Genomic DNA, 26,560 nt, shown 5'->3' with positions numbered 1-26,560 from the left:
AAAAACAGTCCTAATCCCTCAGAGAGTTGGTGTCTGTAGCACAGCGTGTGTGTTTCTATACCAGTTTGTATGTACTGATACTGCAGCGTAACGGCCAAACACTCAAAATCATGAATTTACCAAGTGTGTTATACGAATGTGTGTGAAGGTGTATGTGTTAGAATCTACCAAATACACAGGATGTCCAAACATTCATAATGCCTCGTTTAAAAAGTGTGTGTGTCTGTGCATGATTGAAAGTGTTCATCTGTTTTAGTTGTCCTAGACAGAACACACAGAAGGCCCTACAAACAGTGTGAGTCCAATGGTAACCCCTCAGGGAACAGGGTTAGAGGGAGCTTCCTTCTTTCTTACGGACGGAAGCGTGCGAGCCTCCGTGCGACTGTTTAGTGTGCATCTGTTCATCTGCCAGTTCCTGTGTGTGTATATGTGCTTCTATATGTGTGTATATGTGCTTCTGCCAGTGCCTGTGTGTGTATATGTGCTTCTGCCAGTGCCTGTGTGTGTATATGTTCATTCTGCCAGTGCCTGTGTGTGTATATGTGCTTCTGCCAGTGCCTGTGTGTGTATATGTGCTTCTGCCAGTGCCTGTGTGTGTATATGTGCTTCTGCCAGTGCCTGTGTGTGTATATGTGCTTCTGCCAGTGCCTGTGTGTGTATATGTGCTTCTGCCAGTGCCTGTGTGTGTATATGTGCTTCTGCCAGTACCTGTGTGTGTATATATGTCTGCCAGTGCATTCTGCCAGTCCTGCCTGTGTGTGTATATGCTTCTGCCATGCCCCTGTGTGTGTATATGTGCTTCTGCCAGTGCCTGTGTGTGTATATGTGCTTTGCCAGTGCCTGTGTGTGTAAATGCCTGTGTGTGTATATGTGCTTCTGCCAGTACCTGTGTGTGTATATGTGCTTCTGCCAGTACCTGTGTGTGTATATGTGCCTGCCAGTGCCTGTGTGTGTATATGTGCTTCTGCCAGTGCCTGTGTGTGTATATGTGCTTCTGCCAGTGCCTGTGTGTGTATATGCTGCCAGTGCCTGTGTGTGTATATGTGCTTCTGCCAGTGCCTGTGTGTGTATATGTGCTTCTGCCAGTACCTGTGTGTGTATATGTGATTCTGCCAGTACCTGTGTGTGTATATGTGCTTCTGCCAGTGCCTGTGTGTGTATATGTGCTTGCAATGCCCCTGTGTGTGTATATGTGCTTCTGCCAGTGCCTGTGTGTGTATATGTGCTTCTGCCAGTGCCTGTGTGTGTATATGCATCTGCCAGTACCATGTGCTTCTGCCAGTGCCTGTGTGTGTATATGTGCTTCTGCCATTGCCTGTGTGTGTATATGTGCTTCTGCCAGTGCCTGTGTGTGTATATGTGCTTCTGCCAGTACCTGTGTGTGTATATGTGCATCTGCCAGTACCTGTGTGTGTATATGTGCTTCTGCCAGTGCCTGTGTGTGTATATGTGCTTCTGCCAGTGCCTGTGTGTGTATATGTGCTTCTGCCAGTGCCTGTGTGTGTATATGTGCTTCTGCCAGTGCCTGTGTGTGTATATGTGCATCTGCCAGTACCTGTGTGTGTATATGTGCTTCTGCCAGTGCCTGTGTGTGTATATGTGCTTCTGCCAGTACCTGTGTGTGTATATGTTCTTCTGCCAGTGCCTGTGTGTGTATATGTGCTTCTGCCATTGCCTGTGTGTGTATATGTGCTTCTGCCAGTGCCTGTGTGTGTATATGTGCTTCTGCCAGTACCTGTGTGTGTATATGTGCATCTGCCAGTACCTGGGTGTGTATATGTGCTTCTGCCAGTGCCTGTGTGTGTATATGTGCTTCTGCCATTGCCTGTGTGTGTATATGTGCTTCTGCCAGTGCCTGTGTGTGTATATATGTGCTTCTGCCAGTACCTGTGTGTGTATATGTGCATCTGCCAGTACCTGTGTGTGTATATGTGCTTCTGCCAGTACCTGTGTGTGTATATGTGCTTGCAATGCCCCTGTGTGTGTATATGTGCTTGCAATGCCCCTGTGTGTGTATATGTGCTTGCAATGCCCCTGTGTGTATTGTACGAGTGCAACAGTCAGGGCAAAACCCAACCCAGTCAGTTGGCTGGTGCATAAGGTCTCCCTCCCCATCTAGCTCTTATAAGATCAGGCAAGTTCAATATTGCATGGACCTCCCGGTCGGCACCAGACTCCCCATTCCACCAAGTCCTCATGTTTGATTGGCTCCTAATGAGACGCTTCTATTATTAAAATTAATTTGAAGGGACAATATCTGTAAATTGAGTTGAATTAATTATTGAGTGTTGTAGCGCGCCTAGTGGCTCAGTTGATCCCCAGATTTTATAATGAATACACAGCTGCCCCCCCCCCCACCAAAAAACAAAAAAAATATATATATTTAAAAAATACACAGCTGTCAAGTGCAGACTAAGATAATAAGTTGAGGTACCAGATGGTTATTCATTAATGTGGCTTATATTCACTTGGAGAGATGAGGGACTATTACAAACAAAGGGTATTTGGAGAGGCAAACTTTCAACAGCTGGCTGAAGTGAATATCGTCATCCTGCAGTTCTATCCTCCTGCCAGAGGGTGGCACTGTTCTGTTTATCAGCATCAGTACAAGGGAATGACTGACGTGTGACCTAAAAGGCGGCCACAGCGTATGATTCAAATAATCAACCAGCAGAGTCAGAGACAGCAGTGTGTTACCAGCAGACAGACAGCAGTGTGTTACCAGCAGACAGACAGCAGTGTGTTACCAGCAGACAGACAGCAGTGTGTTACCAGCAGACAGACAGCAGTGTGTTACCAGCAGACAGACAGCAGTGTGTTACCAGCAGACAGACAGCAGTGTGTTACCGGCAGACAGACAGCAGACGGACATCTCACAGATGGTGTGCAAAGCTGTCATCAAGGCAAAGGGTGGCTATTCTCAAATATAAAATATATTTTTATTTGTTTAACACCTTTTTGGTTACTACATGATTCCATATGTGTTATTTCATAGTTTTGACGTCTTCACTATTATCCTACAATGTAGAAAATAGTAAAAATAAAGAAAAACCCTTGAATGAGTAGGTGTTCTAAAACATTTGACAGGTAGTGTGCATATGAGGCAATCAAGTCAGAAGGGGAATATTCTGATTTTTATGTTTCTAATGTTAAAAGAGAGGACTGTTTGTTCTTCAGATCCACTGCTGAAGAGAGCCCACTGCTGTGGAACACTTCCAACCCTTACCTTGAGAATATCACTGCCTGGATTTAGGGATCGACTGGAACGGAGTTCGAGTCAGAGGAGTTTATTTCTCCAGATCAATAACCTCAGTCAGGCTCCGGCCGGTACAGTTGTGAGTGTTGGAAAGATGGCAAGGTTTCATACCAGGAAAGCACTGACTTCTTAGTCTGCAGTGCTCAAAATGGAGAGAAGATTCTGCAGGCTAATTCAGGAGAGACAGTAGACATGCACTGTGACGGTACAAGGAGTGGCACCAACATGACAGTCAGATGGTTGCAGTACAGGATGGCTAGTGCAGTCACATCAACTTCAATAGAGAGAACAGCTTTTACAACTGTGGGGTCCTGCAGGGACAGCGTTGTTTCTATCCAGACATTTGCTCTGACGCATAAGTATCAAATCAAATTTTATTGGTCACATACCGTACCAGTTGCCATACCAGGCTGTGATACAGCCGACAGGAGGCTCTCGATTGTGCATCTGTAAATGTTTGTCAGGGTTTTGGGTGACAAGCCACATTTCTTCAGCCTCCTGAGGTTGAAGAGGCGCTGCTGCCCCTCCTTCACCACACTGTCTGTGTGGATGGACCATTTCAGTTTGTCTGTGATGTATACGCCGATTAACTTAAAATGTTCCACCTTATCCACTGCTGACCCTTCGATGTGGATAAGGGGGTGCTCCCTCTGCTGTTTTTTGAAGTCCACGATCATCTCCTTCGTTTTGTTGACGTCGAGTGAGAGGTTGTTTTCCTGACACCACACTCTGAAGGCCCTCACCTCAGTTTCATCGTTGTTGGTAATCAAGCCCACTACTGTTGTGTCGTCTGCAAACTTGATGATCGAGTTGGAGGTGTGCATGGCCCCGCAGTCGTGAGTGAACAGGGAGTACAGGAGAGGGCTGAGCACACAACCTTGTAGGGCCCCAGTGTTGAGGATCAGTGAAGTGGAGATGTTGTTTCTTACCTTCACCACCAGGGGGCGGACAATCAGAAAGTCCAGGACCCAGTTGCACAGGGAGGGGTTGAGACCCAGGGCCTCCAGCTTGATGATGAGCTTGGAGGGTACTATGGTGTTGAATGCAGAGCTGTAGACAATGAACAGCATTTTTACATAGGTAGGGCAGTGTCCAGTGTGATGGCGATTGTGTCATCTGTGGACCTGTTGGGACAGTATGCAAACTGAAGTGGGTCTAGAGTGGCCGGTAAGGTGGCGGTGATGTAATCCTTGACTAGCCTCTCAAAGCACTTCATGATGACAGAAGTGAGTGCTACGGGGCGGTAGTTATTTAGTATGAGTGTGTTCTTAGCTCAGTTGGAGAGGAGGCTGTACTGATCCCAAAGGGACAGACTTTTGACCAGCCTTATACAGACAAACAGGCAGAGGTGAGGTCTTCAATCTAAGTAAAGAGTAATGGAAAGAAGGAGATATAATTGAATACAGCTCCTAGGGTGAAGAGCAATTCCATTATATCAGGGCTGTTATGTGTAGAAAAGAGCCCTTAACACCAATCCCATTACATTAGCCTACTGAACCAGTGTACACATAGCAAGAGGGGTCACTAAGCTACCCTATCACCATACGCATGGATATTCCCGGCATCGACTTATGAGAAAGGCCGTAAAATCTGATACAATGGCTAGCTTAGCATTGAAGCTAAGACGAGACACACTGCAGCCCAACCTAGTCATACTTCCCTAGAGCAACATCCCAATCTCACTGCATTCTGAGGGGGAAATAAAAACAACAGCGCTCCAACTTCCAATCAAGGTTCTATATCAAACAGCTATCTTTACTCTGTGGCCTCCTGACTCAGGTTGTCACAGGGAGGCTGATGAAGGGGGCACAGCCGAGTTCACCACACTATTAATTGAACGCTGCAGGATAGAGGTGTGGGGGGTTTGAGAGGACATTGCTTTCTATTTTCTCTCCGATGAAGCACCTCCCTGCGTTCTGGCCGGAGTCGAGGGTTGAGGGGAGTTGGAGGTTTCAGAGGACGGGAGGTTCTCTCATCCCTCCCCTCTCTCCTTTTCTCTTCTCCAATCAGCTTGGGCTAGATTAAAGGTAAACACGGCTGTAGCGGTGACAGCGTCCCTATGATGACAGGGCCCATGCTGATTAAAATTAGCCCAGAGTTGGGAAAACATCCCCCCCCCCTTCTCTCCGCCTCTCTTTTTACCCCATCTGTGATTAAGCCTCTGCTCTCTGTCAGCCATCACACCCCCTCCTTCCCCTTCTGCCTGCTGCCCTATCCCCTCCCTCCCACCAACACATCGTCCCCTGTGTCTGTGTGTCTGACAAAATACAGGAGGAACTTCTCTCTCTTTCTCCTCATCTCTATATTATTCCCTGACATCTGGATGAACCTGAAGATGGATCAACTGGAGACCCTACATTAGACAATAATAAACATGAACATACATCTACTAGCTACACCATCCAGTATATCTACAACCCTACTCATCCACTATCTAGATCATACTGTATATCTACTACCCTATTCACGGATGTCACATCGTGTAATTTCATTGTTACAAACGTTCTGATGCCTGACTCTATGAACGTTCTGATGCCTGACTCTATGAACGTTCTGATGCCTGACTCTATGAACGTTCTGATGCCTGACGCTATGAACGTTCTGACGCCTGACGCTATGAACGTCCTGACGCCTGACGCTATGAACGTCCTGACGCCTGACTCTATGAACGTCCTGACGCCTGACTCTATGAAGGTCCTGACGCCTGACTCTATGAACGTCCTGACGCCTGACTCTATGAACGTCCTGACGCCTGACTCTATGAACGTCCTGACGCCTGACTCTATGAACGCCCTGACGCCTGACTCTATGAACGCCCTGACGCCTGACTCTATGAACGCCCTGACGCCTGACTCTATGAACGCCCTGACGCCTGACTCTATGAACGCCCTGACGCCTGACTCTATGAACGTCCTGACGCCTGACTCTATGAACGTCCTGACGCCTGACTCTATGAACGTCCTGACGCCTGACTCTATGAACGTCCTGACGCCTGACTCTATGAACGTCCTGACGCCTGACTCTATGAACGTCCTGACGCCTGACTCTATGAACGTCCTGACGCCTGACTCTATGAACGTCCTGACGCCTGACTCTATGAACGCCCTGACGCCTGACTCTATGAACGCCCTGACGCCTGACTCTATGAACGCCCTGACGCCTGACTCTATGAACGCCCTGACGCCTGACTCTATGAACGCCCTGACGCCTGACTCTATGAACGCCCTGACGCCTGACTCTATGAACGTCCTGACTGACTCTATGAACGTCCTGACGCCTGACTCTATGAACGTCCTGACGCCTGACTCTATGAACGTCCTGACGCCTGACTCTATGAACGTCCTGACGCCTGACTCTATGAACGTTCTGACGCCTGACTCTATGAACGTTCTGATGCCTGACACAATTATGCATTAGTTCAGTCTCTTATATAATATAACTGTAACAATCTTATATTTTTCAAATTCTTCAGCACTAACTTCCTCAAAACATCCACAAGCTAATCAGTGTCTGTCCCCAGCATCTAAACGACCCATCATCTCCCAAGCAGCCTGCTGAAGCCCCGTTACAGAGGAGAAGGGAACACTGATGTTATTATTACAACAAGCACAGTGCATTTCCCGGCAAATCACCAGCTCCCAAACTCATTTCAACACTGAACTAATTCAATCACCTCCCACTGATGAGATCCTACAGCCTCCACTGGGCTTGATCTCCCAGAGCCCAGAGGGTGGGGAGAGATTTGATCTCCCAGAGCCCAGAGGGTGGGGAGACTGGAGAGAGCTTTGGTCTCCCAGTGCCCAGAAGGTGAGGAGACTGGGGAGAGCTTTGATCTCCCAGTGCCCAGAAGGTGAGGAGACTGGAGAGAGCTTTGATCTCCCAGAGCCCAGAAGGTGGGGAGAGATTTGATCTCCCAGAGCCCAGAGGGTGGGGAGAGATTTGATCTCCCAGAGCCCAGAGGGTGGGGAGACTGGAGAGAGCTTTGGTCTCCCAGTGCCCAGAGGGTGGGGAGACTGGAGAGAGCTTTGGTCTCCCAGTGCCCAGAAGGTGAGGAGACTGGGGAGAGCTTTGGTCTCCCAGTGCCCAGAAGGTGAGGAGACTGAGGAGAGCTTTGGTCTCCCAGTGCCCAGAAGGTGAGGAGACTGGAGAGAGCTTTGGTCTCCCAGTGCCCAGAAGGTGAGGAGACTGGGGAGAGCTTTGGTCTCCCAGTGCCCAGAAGGTGAGGAGACTGAGGGAGAGCTTTGGTCTCCCAGTGCCCAGAAGGTGACTGGGGAGAGAGTGCCCAGAAGGTGAGGAGACTGGGGAGAGCTTTGGTCTCCCAGTGCCCAGAAGGTGAGGAGACTGGAGAGAGCTTTGGTCTCCCAGAGCCCAGAAGGCGAGGAGACTGGAGAGAGGCAGAAAGACAATCAAAGACTAATGTTGTTTTAACCATTATCATCTGACCACAGGAATCAGTCAATAGAACATGAAGCGCTCCTAAAACAGGTATTATGACCGGAGGTTAGGGGGAAGTGGAATGCAGTTGCTGTTGAGTGTGTGTGTGTGTGTGTGTGTGTGTGTGTGTGTGTGTGTGTGTGTGTGTGTGTGTGTGGCTTTATGTGGTGCTTTACATTCAGTTTTTAAAAAATGAACAAAAAAATGCAACCTTTCTACTGTAATAGCCTGCCAAGTATCCAAAGAACCTTCCATTTCATCTTTCAAAACAAGGATATCACCGAGGTGGTGTAGCAATTCAAAGGGTGAATGAAAAGGTGAAGGGAAAACATGTCATTTACTCCAAGACGTGCATTTCAGTATCAGGGACTGGAGCGTGAACCCGACACCACACCTGTGACTCATTTATGACATGTCATACAACACATCCAACCAGGATTGCTCCCCTCCATCTTGTATTATCACATTGTTCCAATACCTTCCACATGCTCCTTTTCAATCCAATGGATCTTGGCTTCACAGGCTAATGCCTCACTACGGATAACCATGCTACAAAAACCTACCGTCAAAATACTCTGCAGTTCAAACTGCTGATGTTGTCAGACACATTGAGTAATGAGTAACCCTCTCCCTCCCTCAACTATGGTTCAACCAGCCCCCGTAGAGAAACTACTTAACTAGTCATATAACCCATACAGCTCAGTACTGGTGACTGATTAGTGAACAGTGACATATTAGTGCTATTGAGAACAAGCTGTTAATGGGTCTATACGGACCATCTTCTATCAAGTCAGTGGTCTACACTGGGCATCAAGTAGCCTGCTCCCAGATCTGTTTGCTGTATCGCCAATTCCTATGGTCATTGTTATGCTAAATATTCACAGGAGTTGGCTATTCAGCAAAAACGGATCTGGGAGCAGGCTAAGGGGAAAAGTAAGCACATTTGTCAATTGAGTGGATAGCAAGCTCTTACCCAAAGTATCTATGCAGTATTCAGATGCTTTCTGTTTGGCAGTGATTTAATTTGGAGAGGAACAGAGAGTGTCTAAATGAGTTGGAGGAGTGGGGAAACAGCAGCGTAAATCAATTTCACATGTTTCTCTCCAAATGGAAGCTCTGCGGAGGAGATCATTGGTCCGCTGAATGTTAACGGATGGATGTTTGTGTGTGAGTGGGGGGGGGGTACTGAGGAAAAAGTCACAGAGGAACGAGGCTCCAATTAGTCTGACAAAGCTGTTTTATGGTCTAGTTTTGTATGTTTGTTGTAGTCTCTAGTTTGATATTAGTTTGATATTTCTAATAACTATTTTGTCAACTGTGTCTAATTAAGCAACAATGTGCAAGGAGGTGTGGTATATCGGCAATATACCACGGCTAAGGGCTGTTCTTAAGCACAACACAATGCAGAGAGCCTGGATACAGCCCTTAGCCATATACCACAAACCCCCGAGGTGCCTTATTGCTATTATAAACTAGTTACCAACGTAATACAAACAGTAAAAAGTATTTTTTGGTCATACCTGTGGAATATGGTCTGATATTGGGCGGCAGGGTAGCCTAGTGGTTAGAGCGTTGGACTAGTAACCGAAAGGTAGCAAGTTCGAATCCCCGAGCTGACAAGGTACAAATCTGTCGTTCTGCCCCTGAACAGGCAGTTAACCCACTGTTCCTAGGCCGTCATTGAAAATAAGAATTTGTTCTTAACTGACTTGCCTAGTAAAATAAAGGTTAAAAAAATATATATATACCACAGCTTTCAGCCAAACAGTATCCAGGAGCCAAGCTACCCGGATTATAAACGCAATTAATCTGGTAACTACACTAAATTTTAACCATTAAAAAAAATTAAAAATATCTCACTGTGAGGTGAAGTATTTTATAAGCTATACCAATAAGTCGGGATCACTGATCAGGGCCCATTGTTTCAGAGTAGCAGTGTTGAAATGAATAGATATGGCCAGCCACGCTGCTAATCAGAGAGATTTATAATTTCCAGCAATTAACAGCCTGTTTTAACATACCCAAGGCTCCAAACTGAAAGCTGCAAAGCAATATCAACCACAACAGCTTCTTAAATGTACATCTTGTGTTTAACTGAGTACTAATCTCTATCTTTGAAGTCAGGGCATTTCTCTGTCACATAAAAAAACAAATACTGTAACACAAACTGTTTATAAATGGCCATTTTAGTGGGGTCCTTTGAAATAATTTGACACAACAACATGGATCTCTGTGGCCTTTCAGAGACCGGCTTGACTGCCAACTGGCTGTGATAGTCCAAACACGGGCTGTGATAGTCCAAACACGGGCTGTGATAGTCCAAACACGGGCTGTGATAGTCCAAACACGGGCTGTGATAGTCCAAACACGGGCTGTGATAGTCCAAACACGGGCTGTGATAGTCCAAACACGGGCTGTGATAGTCCAAACACGGACACTAGTGACAGACACTAGTGTTGTAACACCATTTTAACTTGAATACCAGGTTTAGCATCATGAAACTCGATACCATCACGATACGCGATACCATCACGATACGCGATACCATCACGATACGCGATACCAAAACGATACGCGATACCAAAACGATACGCGATACCAAAACGATACGCGATACCAAAACGACTCCACGACAAAAAAAAGATGGCATATTAGCCAAAGTCACAGAAAGGCACTTAATCCAGACAGATATTTTGAGTTCATTATCTTAATATTTTTCTAAGACAGCAATGTATGCATTAATGAATCAATTATTCAATCATACAATCAATTAGTTTTTACATAACAACATACTGGTCATTTATTTGAATGGTAAATCTCTACTGATAATCTGGGTAAATCAAAATGTAGCCTAGGCCTGTTCACAATACAGGTGAAGGCATATTCAATAGGAGTGTGTGCGTGCATTGAGTTATTGAGCTTGTTTTGGTTGATTTCATCGGGCTGCAGAGGAAAAACAATCTACTTCCTTTCCATTTGGGACTTGTTTTATTGTGCTGACCAACAACATTTGCATAGAAGAATAAATCTTTTATTTTATAAAATCATTCACACACACACAGTGAGAGAGACGTGACTGAGGTGAGGGAAAAGAAGTCAATAAACACCATTTTTGGCAACGTCTGTTATTTTTATGTCAATCAGAGCCCCTTGCGTGCTCTAGAACTATAAGGAGACATCAGCTGATAGACAGACTTGACAGGCACGGTGCTCTAGAACTATAAGGAGACATCTGCTGATAGACAGACTTGACAGGCACGGTGCTCTAGAGCTATAAGGAGACATCTGTTGATAGACAGACTTGACAGGCACGGTGCTCTAGAACTATAAGGAGACATCTGCTGATAGACAGACTTGACAGGCACGGTGCTCTAGAGCTATAAGGAGACATCTGTTGATAGACAGACTTGACAGGCACGGTGCTCTAGAACTATAAGGAGACATCTGCTGATAGACAGACTTGACAGGCACGGTGCTCTAGAGCTATAAGGAGACATCTGCTGATAGACAGACTTGACAGGCACGGTGCTCTAGAACTATAAGGAGACATCAGCTGATAGACAGACTTGACAGGCACGGTGCTCTAGAACTATAAGGAGGCATCAGCTGATAGACAGACTTGACAGGCACGGTGCTCTAGAGCTATAAGGAGACATCAGCTGATAGACAGACTTGATCCGGTGCTCTCAATCAGCTGATAGGCACGGTGCTCTAGAACTATAAGGAGACATCATCTGCTGATAGACAGACTTGACAGGCACGGTGCTCTAGAGCTATAAGGAGACATCTGCTGATAGACAGACTTGACAGGCACGGTGCTCTAGAGCTATAAGAGAGACATCTGCTGATAGACAGACTTGACATGGTGAGGCACTGAGTGCTCATTTTAACTATAACTTGAGACATCTTTCTCCCAAAGGGAAGTTAGACAGACTTGACAGGCACGGTTTCTAGAGCTATAAGGAGACATCTGCTGATAGACAGACTTGACAGACTTGACAGGCACGGTGCTCTAGAGCTATAAGGAGACATCTGCTGATAGACAGAAACAGTCATGGTGTTCTAGAGCTATAAGGAGACATCTGCTGATAGACAGACTTGACAGGCACGGTGCTCTAGAGCTATAAGGAGACATCTGCTGATAGACAGACTTGACAGGCACGGTGCTCTAGAGCTATAAGGAGACATCTGCTGATAGACAGACTTGACCAGTGGATTCTCATTCCCACTGGTGCTCTAGAGCTATAAGGAGACATCTGCTGATAGACAGATTTTGACAGACATGGTGCTCTGAGATTTCCTTTAAGGAGACATGGATTTCCTGCTCTGCTGATAGACAGACTTGATTCTGGCATTTCGGTGCTCTTCCCTCCTGATTCTGAGACATCTGCTGATTCCCTCCAGACTTGATTTCCTGGTCATTCTAGATTCTATAAGGAGACATCTGCTGATAGACAGACTTGACAGACATGGTGCTCTAGAACTATAAGGAGACATCTGCTGATAGACAGACTTGACAACATGGTGCTCTAGAACCTTTTAAAAGACATCTGCTGTAGACAGACTTACAGACATTGGTTCTCTAGAAGCTGTTGGGAGACATCTGCTAAAATGAGAGGTGTTCTTTGCTGTGGACTTCCATTACAGACAGTGGGGCTAATCCTCATTGTCCGTCACACTTCCTCAAGGAGACAGGCCTGACATAAGAGACATACAGGTGTATCAATCGGTGCAGCTGCATAAGGAGACATCAGCTGATAGACAGACTTGACAGGCAGACATGCTCTAGAACTATAAGGAGACATCTGCTGGGCTCAGTAGACTTGATCTCAATCAGTAGAAAATCATTTAACAGAACCAAAACTTGTTTCATGTTCTAGTCATGTAACAAGTACAGAAGTTTAGGTATACCGTGCAGAAACAACACCCTAATACACAGTCTGTCCTCTAGATCATTAGTCAGGCACACAATCACAAAGGACAGAGCAAACACAATAGGAATTCAGACCATGTGGATCAATCAATGCCTTAGTAGTATTTTGTTTCAACAAGCCAAGAAAAAGAAGAAATATGGCAGATAGGGGGATAGAAAGAAACAGATTCAGCAGACTCAACTGATAGACAAACCTTTGGTTTGAGCATGTACCCTCATTTTAACTGCCTGCCCTAATAATTAGCTCTGACTTTCTCCTGACTAAAACAACTCCATTTCAGGTTCCATTTATGAATATGATAAATCCTAATCTGGAAGGCACTTTGGAGGAGAAAATAAAAACAGGAAAGAAATAGCAATGCCTGCATTCAGGGCCATGATAACAAATCTGTCCTTGGAAGTGGTTTCCCTGTTTCCATCATTTATTCATGGATCGGGAGTGGAGAATGAAAGGTCTTGTACTATGATTCTAGACTAGAAAGAGGGAAGAGGACTCTATATTATGATTCTAGACTAGAAAAGAGAGGATTATATTATGATTTAGACTAGAAGATGATTCTATTATGATTCTCCTCATTCCCTCTATATTCTGATTTAGACCAGCCCAGAGCCCTCCTGATTCTGGATTTCTAGACCCATTCCTCCTGATTCTGGATTTCTGCCCATTCCCTCCTGATTCTGGATTCCTGCCCAGAGAGCCTCCTGATTCTGGATTTCTAGCCCATTCCCTCTCTGATTCTGGATTCTCCTGCCCATTCCTCTCCTGATTCTGATTCTAGACTATTCCCTCCTGATTCTGGATTTCCTGCTTGATTCCCTCTCTATATTATGATTCTAGACCAGAAAAGATCCTCCAACTGATTTCTAGAAAACCAGAGCCTCACTAATTATGATTCTAAAAGTTCACAAAATGTTTCAAGCCTGTGTGATTGAGCTATAAGGTATCTATATTTGATTCTAGAACCTGTTGGAGAGAGCCTCTCTTATTAGATTCTAGAATGAAAGAGGCCTCTCTATATTATGATTCTAGACCAGAAAGTGGACTTCCATTACAGAACAGTCTGTTCAAAGAGCTAGCTAGAGGGAAATTAAACACACAAGGTGTCTCCAGCCTTCCCTCTGTCTTCCTCACCCATCGACAAACCCACACACCCAGGCCTGCATAAGAAGCCTTTAGATGAAGCTGTGGATTAATGGAAGCATATCGGTGCAGCTCATTGAGGAGTAATTAAGCTTCCTAAGCTCTACGTGTGTTTGTAATAGGGAGACACACAGGCAGACACACATATAACACAGACACAAATGCATATATGTAACAGAAACATCTCCCCAGGTAAAGAGACAAAGAACACACAGTCCACCATCCTCAGCTAGTACTTCCCCTCTTTCAGTCAGTGTTTCCATTTGCACCTCTACCCTCCCCATTGTCACTGGCACAAATCAGTTTGATCATGGGAAAACACAGGTCCCGCTCCTGTCACTGCGGAGCAGTCATTTACTGGGCACTCCACTCCCTCGTCCCCAGGGTAGCACTATTACGCAGAAACAACACTCCTGTACACAGATTGCCTTATTTTCTCCACTAGTCACACACTCCTGTCATGCAGGCAGTACAGCCCTTATTTATCATGGGAAACACAGAGTAGTACTACACTCCTGTCACTGCAGATACACACACACAGCCCTTAGACATACATAGAAGGACACACACACAAACACAATAGGAATTTACATGGGAAAAAGAAACTCATTGTGTAACTCAACTCAAGGTGGACTACTGTGGAGAGTCAAGTATTTTGTTTGACACACAAGTACCACTCCTGTCACTTCAAAAAGGGAAATATGGCAGATAGGGGGATAGAAACCCTTATTTATCATGGGAAACAGAGTGAGGGTCTATTATGACCGTGTCTGGGTGGGGAGGTTATTTACAGGGCAGGAGGCTGAGTATACAAACCTTTTATTTATCAGGCTAGATACTACAAAGGTTTGTTTTTGACTAAAATCACAAAAAGGTAGTAACATGGGAAACACAGTACTACACTGCTACAGCCACTCATGGGAAACACACTGCCTTTATCAGGGAAACACAGCTCTGTTCTGTTACACCCTGCGCTGCATCTCAACTGCAAAAGAAGTACAGCCCTTAACATGGGAAAAACATAGTTATTGTCACTGCAGAATACATCTTATTTATCATGGGAAACACAGTGAGTCTGTACTACACTCCTGTCACTGCATAGTACTCCATCATTTATTCATGGAGAAACGGCACTCCTTTGGAGGAGAAAATAAATCAGGAAAGGAAATAGCAATTGTCACTGCATTCAGTACAGCCCTTATTTATGATAACAAATCTGTACTCCTGTCACTGCAGAGTGGTACAGCCCTGTTTCCATCATTTATTCATGGAGTAGTACAGTGGATTTATCATGGGAAAAAAGAGTCTCTGTACTATGATTCTAGACTAGAAAGAGACAGCCCTCTATATTATGATTCTAGACTAGAAAGAGAGAGCTACAGCCCTTATTATGATTCTAGAAGAAAGAGAGAGCTACACTCCTATATTATGATTCTAGCCCTTAGAAAGAGAGAACACTCTCTATATTATGATTCTAGACCAGAAAGAGTACAGCCCTCTTATTATGATTCTAGACTAGAAAGAGAGAGCCTACTCTATATTATGATTCTAGACAGAAAGAGAGAGCCTCTCTATATTATGATTCTAGACCAGAAAGAGAAAGCCTCTCTATATTATGATTCTAGAATAGTACTACCTCCTCTGCAGAGTAGTATTATGATTCTAGACCTGTCACTGCAGAGAGAGCCCTTATTTATCATGGGAAACAGAGAGTAGTACTCACTCCTTCACTGATTACAGCCCTTAGAAAGGGAAGCCTCTCTATATTATGATTCTAGACCAGAAGAGACAGCCCTCTATATTATGATTCTAGACCAGAAAGAGAGAGCCTTATTTATATTATGATTCTAGACCAGAAAGAGAGCCTCTATATTATGATTCTAGACCAGAAAGAGAGCCTCTCTATATTATGATTCTATAGACAGAAAGAGAGAGCCTTATCTCTCATATTATGATTCTAGACCAGAGGAGAGTACAGCCCTTATTTATCATGGGAAATTATGATTCTCTGTCAGAAAGGAGTACAGCCCTCTATTTATCATGATAGTACAGCCCTTATATCACACAGCTAGTAGTACTAGCCTCCTGTTCACTGCAAAGAGTACAGAGGGCTTATTTATCATGGGAAACACAGCGAGTAGTACTACACTCCTGTCACTGCAGAGTAGTACAGTGTAGTACAGCCCTTATTTATCATGGGAAACACAGCTAGGGTAAACTTAATGACACATTAATGGACATGTCTGTGCCTTCCCTCTGAGAGACTGCATGTAATTACAGCCCTTATTTAGCTCTGGGCGTGTGTTTGTCACTGCAGGAGACTGAAGGGCCCCTTATTTATCATGAAACAAACAGTACCCATGACTGAGAGATGAAGCTGTGGATTAAGGAACATATATGTAACACTGGTCAAGAGTACCTTCCACAGCTCAGGTACTACACTCCTGTCACTGCAGAGGAGTACAGCCCTTATTTATCATGGGAAACACAGCTAGTAGTACTACACTCCTGTCACTGCAGAGTAGTACAGCCCTTATTTATCATGGGAAACACAGCTAGTAGTACTACAGGATCCTGTCACTGCAGAGTAGTACAGCCCTTATTTATCATGGGAAACACAGTGAGTTGTACTACACTCCTGTCACTGCAGAGTAGTACAGCCCTTATTTATCATGGGAAACACAGTGAGTTGTACTACACTCCTGTCACTGCAGAGGAGTACAGCCCTTATTTATCATGGGAAACACAGCTAGTAGTACTACACTCCTGTCACTGCAGAGTAGTACAGCCCTTATTTATCATGGGAAACACAGTGAGTTGTACTACACTCCTGTCACTGCAGAGGAGTACAGCCCTTATTTATCATGGGAAACACAGTGAGTTGTACTACACTCCTGTCACTGCAGAGTAGTACAGCCCTTATTTATCATGGGAAACACAGCTAGTAGTACTACACTCCTGTCACTGCAGAGTAGTACAGCCCTTATTTATCATGGGAAACACAGTGAGTTGTACTACACTCCTGTCACTGCAGAGTAGTACAGCCCTTATTTATCATGGGAAACACAGTGAGTTGTACTACACTCCTGTCACTGCAGAGTAGTACAGCCCTTATTTATCATGGGAAACACAGTGAGTTGTACTACACTCCTGTCACTGCAGAGTAGTACAGCCCTTATTTATCATGGGAAACACAGTGAGTAGTACTACACTCCTGTCACTGCAGAGTAGTACAGCCCTTATTTATCATGGGAAACACAGTGAGTTGTACTACACTCCTGTCACTGCAGAGTAGTACAGCCCTTATTTATCATGGGAGTAGTAGTACTACACTCCTGTCACTGCAGAGTAGTACAGCCCTTATTTATCATGGGAAACACAGTGAGTTGTACTACACTCCTGTCACTGCAGAGTAGTACAGCCCTTATTTATCATGGGAAACACAGTGAGTTGTACTACACTCCTGTCACTGCAGAGTAGTACAGCCCTTATTTATCATGGGAAACACAGCTAGTAGTACTACACTCCTGTCACTGCAGAGTAGTACAGTGTAGTACAGCCCTTATTTATCATGGGAAACACAGTAGTGCCCTGTCACTTAACAGCCCTTATTTATCAGGGAAACATTCAGTTTAGTAGGTACTACCACTCCTGTCACTCTAGTACAGGGTCTATTTACATGGGAAACACAGCTTGCCTCCTGAACACCTGCATTATTTATGGCATGGAAACACTCAGTAGTACTAAATCCTGACTAATGTGTACCAGGGAAACATTCCAGCAGTACTACACTCCTGTCACCCATTACACTTATTTATCATGGGAAACCAGCAATGTTTACACTCTGTCTGCAGGATGTGGTACAGATGGACTCATGTACTACGCCTCCTGACTCTGTCAGCATGAAACACAGCTAGTAGGACTCATCTGTCACCAGGCAAGTTTTTCCACTCCTCACTGCAGAGTAGTGCAAACAGCCCTTATTTCTCAGTGTACTTCCTGTCACTGGTAGTACAGCTTCTTCTTATTTCATCATGGGAGCCTTATTTATCATCCATGACAAGGACCGACAAGATGCTTTTCTGCACACCCCTTTTGTACTGTCGTTATTTGCTTGTTTGTGGCCTGCTTGTTAGCTTGCGCCAATCTTGCCATTCTCCTTCCACCTCTCATCAATGAACTGTTTTTGCCCACAGGACTGAGACCAGAGGACATTTCTCCATAATTTATCATCTTTGTCCCCTGTAGCAGTTGTCAAACCGTAGTCTGGCTTTTTATGGCGGTTTTGGAGCAGTGGCTTCTTCCTTGCCTGTCTTATTTATCATGGGAAACAGCGAGTAGTACTACCTGTCAGGTTGTGCGATATAGAACTCGTTTCACTATGGATATAGATACTTTTGTACCCATTTCCTCCAGCATCTTCACAAGGTCTTTTGCTGTTGTTCTGGGATTTAGTTGCACTTTTCGCACCAAATTACGTTAATCTCTTGGAGACAGAATTTGTCTCCTTCCTGAGCGCTATGACAGCTGCGTGGTCCCATGGTGTTTATACTTGCGTATACTCTGGAATTATCCATGCTGTTTAAAGGTACAGTCAACTTAGTGTATGTATACTACTGACCCACTAGAATTGTGATACAGTGAATTATAAGTGAAATATTTAGCTAGCAACAGCAAGCTAGCTAAATAGGACAAATTAGCTAGCAAGTGCAAGCTAGCGAGCTAAATTGCCATAAATGTTTAATGCTTTTCGACCAGTCCCCATATTAATATAATTGGTTCAGAGTTTGTTTTGATATTTTAACCTGCATGTCGTGATCGTGTTTGGTGTGGGGGGGACAAAATACATTTATGCACGATGGCACACGATGGCACACGATGGCGCACGATGGCGCACGCACACAGCCGGTTTGGGTTCCGTGTAAGTGCATGTAAACTTCCGACTTCAACTGTCGCAATCCACGGCCACGTGTCTGTAGGAGCTAACCATTTTCGTGAACGGGATGGTGTACCTAATAAACTGTGTAGATTTAGTTAGATTTGATTATTGGATCTCTTAACATCACACTCCAACCAACTGAGCCAGCTGCACTATCAAACTGGCATCAGCCAATAGAGAAAGTGTACTGGTAATGGTTGACAGTGTGAATGGATTACTGTGTATCGAGGTGAGATCTTATGTCTAGTAGAGAAAATACTGCTCTCTTTAAGTGTTGGACAATCACTTGGCCAGGCTAACGCAACATCTCTCAATCTGTGTTCTACCGTCAGCTTCATCTACATGTTTTTATAATTATAATGTATTCCTTCAGAAATCACTGAATGGCTTCTACATACAGTGGTGTGATGATAACAATGACTTTTAACACCCCCTCCCTTCATCCAAGTCGATTGATTTAACTTTTCTAAATCATTTGATTCCTTGAATCTCTCTCTGCCATTCAGGTCCTTAGCATTCTGCCCTAGCTAAGAACCCGAGCTTAGCATTGTGACAGCAGAAATGAAATGCAGAGAAATCTCATCTTCCTTTAACGCTGCCAGGCATTCAACCACCGGCCCAAATATTGTTTTATTATCTTTCTCACATCTGAGCTACCGAGGGGTAAGGACAAAAGTTGGAGGCTATTTGGAACACATTTTTTTAAAGCAAATGTTAATCTGGACTTTTCGAACGGGGCGATCATTTTGTGTATGGAGCCTGTATGCCAGGTTAGCGTTGACTGGCGTTTCCTATCAAAAATGAAATCATACCTCGAGGCCTGCGAGGGAGGGTCGTTGAGATGTTTCACCTGTTCAATGCTAAACAGGTGACACTTAGCATTGCTGTGACTCACCTTAAAGTTTGCTCGAAATGCAATCATGGAAATTGTGACATACGACCGATTATGCAGGATTTGAAAATAATTCTATCTCGGAACCCCTCCTCCTTTCGACGACCTCTGTCTCTCTTCCACCATGCCTCTCACTTCCATTTTACACACAGGCAATGTCTCGGAGGAACGGGGTTTGAAAAAAACGATGAAACAAGCAGGCAAACAGTGCTGTCAGGCGCCGCTGATTGAAACCACAAGGTCATCGCAGAGCGAGGGAGCAAGGGGAGAGAAACGAGAGACAGAAGAAAAGCTGTGGAACAGTGAGACTCTCCAGGGACTCACTCTCCAATCTCCCCCTCGCTGTCTGTGTGCGCGTGTGTGTACCTGGCGAGCGCAGGACTCTGTTATAGTGTTGAGCTTGAGGTGCAACACCTCAAGTTTTGGCACCTCCCTTGTTCTACTCCATCCCAGCTCTGTACCTCTCCACACCCCTCCCTCCCACCCTCCCTTACCTTGTAGTTCTCCACTCTTGCTGTACAGCTCTCTCCGCTGTTCCCTCAGGTAGGCACTCATGCTGATGGCGTGAGACGACGACTCAAACCTGGAAGAGAGAAACACACATTCACTCTAACCTGGTCCCAGATGTGTTTGTGCAGTCACTCTAGCCTGGTCCCAGGTGTGTTTGTAACATCACTCTAGCCTGGTCCCAGGTGTGTTTGTAACGTCACTCTAGCCTGGTCCCAGATGTGTTTGTAACGTCACTCTAGCCTGGTTCCAGGTGTGTTTGTAACGTCTCTCTAGCCTGGTCCCAGATGTGTTTGTAACGTCTCTCTAGCCTGGTCCCAGATGTGTTTGTAACGTCACTCTAGCCTGGTCCCAGATGTGTTGGTAACGTCACTCTAGCCTGGTCCCAGATTTGTTTGTAACGTCACTCTAGCCTGGTCCCAGATGTGTTTGTAACGTCACTCTAGCCTGGTCCCAGGTGTGTTTGTAACGTCACTCTAGCCTGGTCCCAGATGTGTTTGTAACGTCACTCTAGCCTGGTCCCAGGTGTGTTTGTAACGTCACTCTAGCCTGGTCCCAGATGTGTTTGTAACGTCACTCTAGCCTGGTCCCAGGTGTGTTTGTGCCGTCACTCTAGCCTGGTCCCAGGTCTGTTTGTGCAGTCACTCTAGCCTGGTCCCAGGTGTGTTTGTGCCGTCACTCTAGCCTGGTCCCAGATGTGTTTGTAACGTCACTCTAGCCTGGTCCCAGATGTGTTTGTAACGTCACTCTAGCCTGGTCCCAGATGTGTTTGTGCATTCACTCTAGCCTGGTCCCAGATGTGTTTGTAACGTCACTCTAGCCTGGTCCCAGATGTGTTTGTAACGTCACTCTAGCCTGGTCCCAGATGTGTTTGTAACGTCACTCTAGCCTGGTCCCAGGTGTGTTTGTAACGTCACTCTAGCCTGGTCCCAGATGTGTTTGTAACGTCACTCTAGCCTGGTCCCAGATGTGTTTGTAACGTCACTCTAGCCTGGTCCCAGGTGTGTTTGTAACGTCTCTCTAGCCTGGTCCCAGATGTGTTTGTAACGTCACTCTAGCCTGGTCCCAGATGTGTTTGTAACGTCACTCTAGCCTGGTCCCAGATGTGTTTGTGCCGTCACTCTAGCCTGGTCCCAGATGTGTTTGTAACGTCACTCTAGCCTGGTCCCAGATGTGTTGGTAACGTCACTCTAGCCTGGTCCCAGATGTGTTTGTAACGTCACTCTAGCCTGGTCCCAGATGTGTTTGTAACGTCACTCTAGCCTGGTCCCAGATGTGTTTGTGCAGTCACTCTAGCCTGGTCCCAGATGTGTTGGTAACGTCACTCTAGCCTGGTCCCAGATGTGTTGGTAACGTCACTCTAGCCTGGTCCCAGATGTGTTTGTGCAGTCACTCTAGCCTGGTCCCAGGTCTGTTTGTGCAGTCACTCTAGCCTGGTCCCAGATGTGTTTGTGCCATCACTCTAGCCAGGTCTGTTTCTGCTGTCTTGCCAACTCCTATGGTCATTGCCACGCCTTAGCCACACCGATCAGGGACTAGACTACTGTCACTCCTACTCAGAGACACAGTGCTCACACTACAGAGGTCAGCAGTTAACACCTGGAGATACTACTACAGGTCTGCCTTGTGGTTGGGGTACATAACGTAAAATGGCTTTGGCTAAGTCTGTATGCTCCATGTGTAAAGTTGCATGGTTTTGAAATGGTTCCAGTTAGACACTGCAACAGCCTGAATCAGCACACTAATACTATAGACATCCCTACTGTACAGTAACTTGGTTCTGTTAGGGTTCTGAGGTGTAGGGGACATTTTCCCCTTTTCCTTGACTAAAAAGCACTTTCAAAGGACATTCTCCATCAAGTCAAGCATGTTTTATAGTACAGAAGGAGGCTTAATCTAGGTCCGGTAAAACTGTCCCTCAATGCTCAAGTGTTTTAGCCTGTCGGTGTCTTACTTGAAGAGGGACTGCTTGGCACGTTGGGGTTTCTTCTTGGCGAAGAAGGCTGCGAACTCGCTGCCGGTGCTGGCGTAGGTGAGCTGGGCAGAGGGCTCGGCAGCACTTTTAGTGTTCTTCACATCCAGGTAGTCCATCAACAGAACCTACAGAACAGTGACATTTCAGTCATTTAGCAAAGGCTTGTGTACTTACTTAGATTTATCAGACGCTCTGGGAGCGACTTCCAACAAACGCATTCCACTAAGTTAAGTAAAACAATATATATTACATGTCATCAATGACAACTCACTGACAGAGGGATGAAGTTGTTTGTTTTTCAAGTTAGGATTCATCCAAAGGAGTGGAGTATAGAGCAACAGCCATCACTGTGAATGGTGACAATCTGGTCTAATCTAGAATCCTCCCAAGAACACACCACACAACTAATGTACCTATTATAATGTCAGTTCATGTGTGTAATAGCATTATGTCATATAATACATTGAACATAAGGAATTATGTTGTCAGCAGAACAACGATCTATAACTGATTATGTCATCGAGGTTAATACAACAATCCACGAAAGAGTTCCGGCGAGTCATCAAAATATCACATCCCCCATTTCTTAGTCCGTCTGCATATTTAAAACCCACTACATCCTTGTCTCATCAACGCTCATGAATACCTTATACAGATCTAACAGCAGCTCCAGACTGACAGATATTGAAGATGTCGGGTAAGGAAGTTAACTTTCCTGGTGGTCTTCTCCCAGTATCTCCCCATCTCTTTCTCTCTCTCTCCAGGACTACATATGTTCTAAATTAGCCTCCCATTCCTAATGGCTTCATCATTTAGCAGGGCCATTTAGCCCGTGTCGTTCTAATTCTGACCCATGTCGTGGCGGGGCGGCCCAAAGTGGGGCGAGAGTAATGGTGGAGCAGATGGAAACACAGTCGCCCTCTAATGATGTCATTACTGCTGGAGAAAAGACCCCCGTCACCACGGAGGGAAGACTTCAGCACACACACTAGTGTGAGCAAACTGGCATGGACACACACACACCTACCCAGCCCCTCCCCTGACAACACACACACCTACCCAGCCCCTCCCCTGACAACACACACACCTACCCAGCCCCTCCCCTGACAACACACACACCTACCCAGCCCCTCCCCTGACAACACACACACCTACCGAGCCCCTCCCCTGACAACACACACACCTACCCAGCCCCTCCCCTGACAACACACACACCTACCCAGCCCCTCCCCTGACAACACACACACCTACCCAGCCCCTCCCCTGACAACACACACACCTACCCAGCCCCTCCCCTGACAACACACACACCTACCCAGCCCCTCCCCTGACAACACACACACCTACCCAGCCCCTCCCCTGACAACACACACACCTACCCAGCCCCTCCCCTGACAACACACACACCTACCCAGCCCCTCCCCTGACAACACACACACCTACCCAGCCCCTCCCCTGACAACACACACGCCTACCCAGCCCCTCCCCTGACAACACACATGCCTACCCAGCCCCTCCCCTGACAACACACACGCCTACCCAGCCCCTCCCCTGACAACACACACACACCTACCCACTACACAGACACACACACCTACCCAGCCCCTCCCCTGACAACACACACGCCTACCAAGCCCCTCCCCTGACAACACACACGCCAACCCAGCCCCTCCCCTGACAACACACACGCCTACCCAGCCCCTCCCCTGACAACACACACGCCTACCCAGCCCCTCCCCTGACAACACACACGCCTACCCAGCCCCTCCCCTGACAACACACACGCCTACCCAGCCCATCCCCTGACACACACACACTACTCACCCCTCCCCTGACACACACACACCTACTCACCCCTCCCCTGACAACACACACACCTACTCGCCCCTCCCCTGACAACACACACACCTACTCGTCCCTCCCCTGACAACACACACACCTACTCGCCCCTCCCCTGACAACACACACACCTACTCGCCCCCCCTGACAACACACACACCTACCCGCCCCTCCCCTGAAAACACACACCGACCCACTACACAGACACACACACCCACCCGCCCCTCCCCTGACAACACACACACCTACCCAGCCCCTCCTCTGACAACACACACGCCGACCCACCACACAGACACACACACCCACCCAGCCCCTCCCCTGACAACACACACACCTACCCAGCCCCTCCCCTGACAACACACACGCTGATCCACTACACAGACACACACACACCTACCCGCCCCTCCCCTGACAACACACACGCCGACCCACTACACAGACACACACACCTACCCAGCCCCTCCCCTGACAACACACACACCTACCCAGCCCCTCCCCTAACACACACGCCGATCCACTACACAGACACACACACCTACCCGCCCCTCCCCTGACAACACACATGCCGACCCACTACAGACACACACACCTACCCAGCCCCTCCCCTGACAACACACACGCCGATCCACTACACAGACACACACACCTACCCAGCCCCTCCCCTGACAACATACACACCTACCCAGCCTCTCCCCTGACAACACACACGCCGACCCACTACACAGACACACACACCTACCCAGCCCCTCCCCTGACAACACACACACACACACACCTACCCAGCCCCTCCCCTGACAACACACATGCGGACCCACTACACAGACACTTTTTCCCTTCTCTCCCCTCCCCTGACAACACACACGCCGACCCACTACACAGACACACACACCCACCCAGCCCCTCCCCTGACAACACACACACCTACCCAGCCCCTCCCCTGACAACACACACGCCGACCCACTACACAGACACACACACCTACCCAGCCCCTCCCCTGACAACACACACACACACCTACCCAGCCCCTCCCCTGACAACACACACGCCGACCCACTACACAGACACACACACCTACCCAGCCCCTCCCTGACAACACACACGCCGACCCACTACACAGACACACACACCTACCCAGCCCCTCCCCTGACAACACACACACACCTACCCAGCCCCTCCCCTGACAACACACATGCCGACCCACTACACAGACACACACACACCTACCCAGCCCCTCCCCTGACAACACACATGCCGACCCACTACACAGACACACACACACCTACCCAGCCCCTCCCCTGACAACACACATGCCGACCCACTACACAGACACTTTTTCCCTTCTCTCCCCCTCTGGAAGCCATCACTCAGGCCCCCTGCCCTCTAGCGACACCGTGCAAGCCTAGCAGAGAGCGCTAATCCTGTCAGTGTATTAATTACTAATGACCATGTGATCTGCTGATGGAGCGCGGCCCACTACCTAACCCGGGAGACTTCATTAAATGCCGGCGTTAGGCTGATGAAGGGGCTCCGACCCTAATATATTGCATTAGAGGGAGTAAACTTGAAGCAATTAACCACACCAATAGGACCGACAGACGGCCAGAAATAAGGACGGAAGTAAGGAAGGAAGGAAGGAAGGAAGGAAGGAAGGAAGGAAGGAAGGAAGGAAGGAAGGAAGGAAGGAAGGAAGGAAGGAAGGAAGGAAGGAAGGAAGGAAGGAAGGAAGGAAGGAAGGACAGAGGGAGAGGGTATGAACAGGACAGATGAGAGAGTGGGAAATGAGAATAAGCGATATCTGTGAGGTAAAGTTTGAAAGGAGATCAGATGGTGGTGGTTTCCCCTGACTTGGGAGTATCACAGATTATTGTGAAATAGAGACATTTATTTTTGGAAATTCACGACAGGCACACAAACATTTGTTTACCTTTTCTTTATATATAGAGTGCATTTCAATCACAGATAGAAACAGCGGGTTACTTAAGACAGAAAGGACAGGTGGGAGGTTAGTCTGGGAGGACGGGTGGCCGTATAATGTCTAGCAGCCCAAACAAATCACCTTATGAACAACTTCCTACTTTTTAACTACTTAGCTAGCATGTTAGTTAAACCTAACCCTTTAATTACTTAGCTAGCATGTTAGTTAAACCTAACCCTTTAATTACTTAGCTAGCATGTTACCTAATCCTAACCTTAACCCCTAGTCCAGCTAACGTTAGCTACCTAGCTAGCCTAGCTAACATTAGCTGACAAGCTAACTTAAGACAATAAATTGGGATTTGTGTAATGTACACAGATGTGTTATGTAGAAAGAAAATAATATAATAATACACGTTATGAAGAAAAGAAAATGAAATGACCTCTGAAGACAACATCAAATCAAATGTATGGAATGAGACTGGACAGACTTCCTTTTGACAACAGACTTCTGCAAACAGACTGCTGCAAACTCTGGCTCAAAGCACAATGGATATAGAGGAGAGCAGAGGATCAGAATAGTATCAGTTATATCATAAATATGTGTTTGACAATGCCTCTGAAATGTTGATTTATGTGGCAAGAGTGGGGGTTATTATATTAATCCTTGCATTGAACATGCTATATTGCTGAGTCTGTAGGTGGGTGGCTTTTGTGAGGGTTTAAAAAT

The 26,560-nt window shown here is 46.5% G+C and overlaps 1 protein-coding gene across 2 annotated transcripts in view; it reads right to left on the bottom strand.

Moving 5' to 3' along the window:
• Positions 1-26,560, bottom strand: part of exoc4 (exocyst complex component 4) — a 323,186-nt gene that overhangs the window by 226,343 nt on the left and 70,283 nt on the right. For both annotated transcript variants that reach the window (XM_065021455.1, XM_065021456.1), the window contains exons 8-9: positions 22,057-22,202; positions 20,090-20,178 (exon numbers count right to left, since the gene is read on the bottom strand). In XM_065021455.1, coding sequence (XP_064877527.1) covers positions 20,090-20,178; positions 22,057-22,202 — 235 coding nt within the window. The remainder of the gene's footprint in view (positions 1-20,089; positions 20,179-22,056; positions 22,203-26,560) is intronic.

This window comes from Oncorhynchus nerka, linkage group LG8 (genome assembly GCF_034236695.1).
Source record: "Oncorhynchus nerka isolate Pitt River linkage group LG8, Oner_Uvic_2.0, whole genome shotgun sequence".
In the NCBI taxonomy this organism is placed as follows: Eukaryota; Metazoa; Chordata; class Actinopteri; order Salmoniformes; family Salmonidae; genus Oncorhynchus; species Oncorhynchus nerka.
This window is presented reverse-complemented; position numbering and strand designations above follow the sequence as displayed.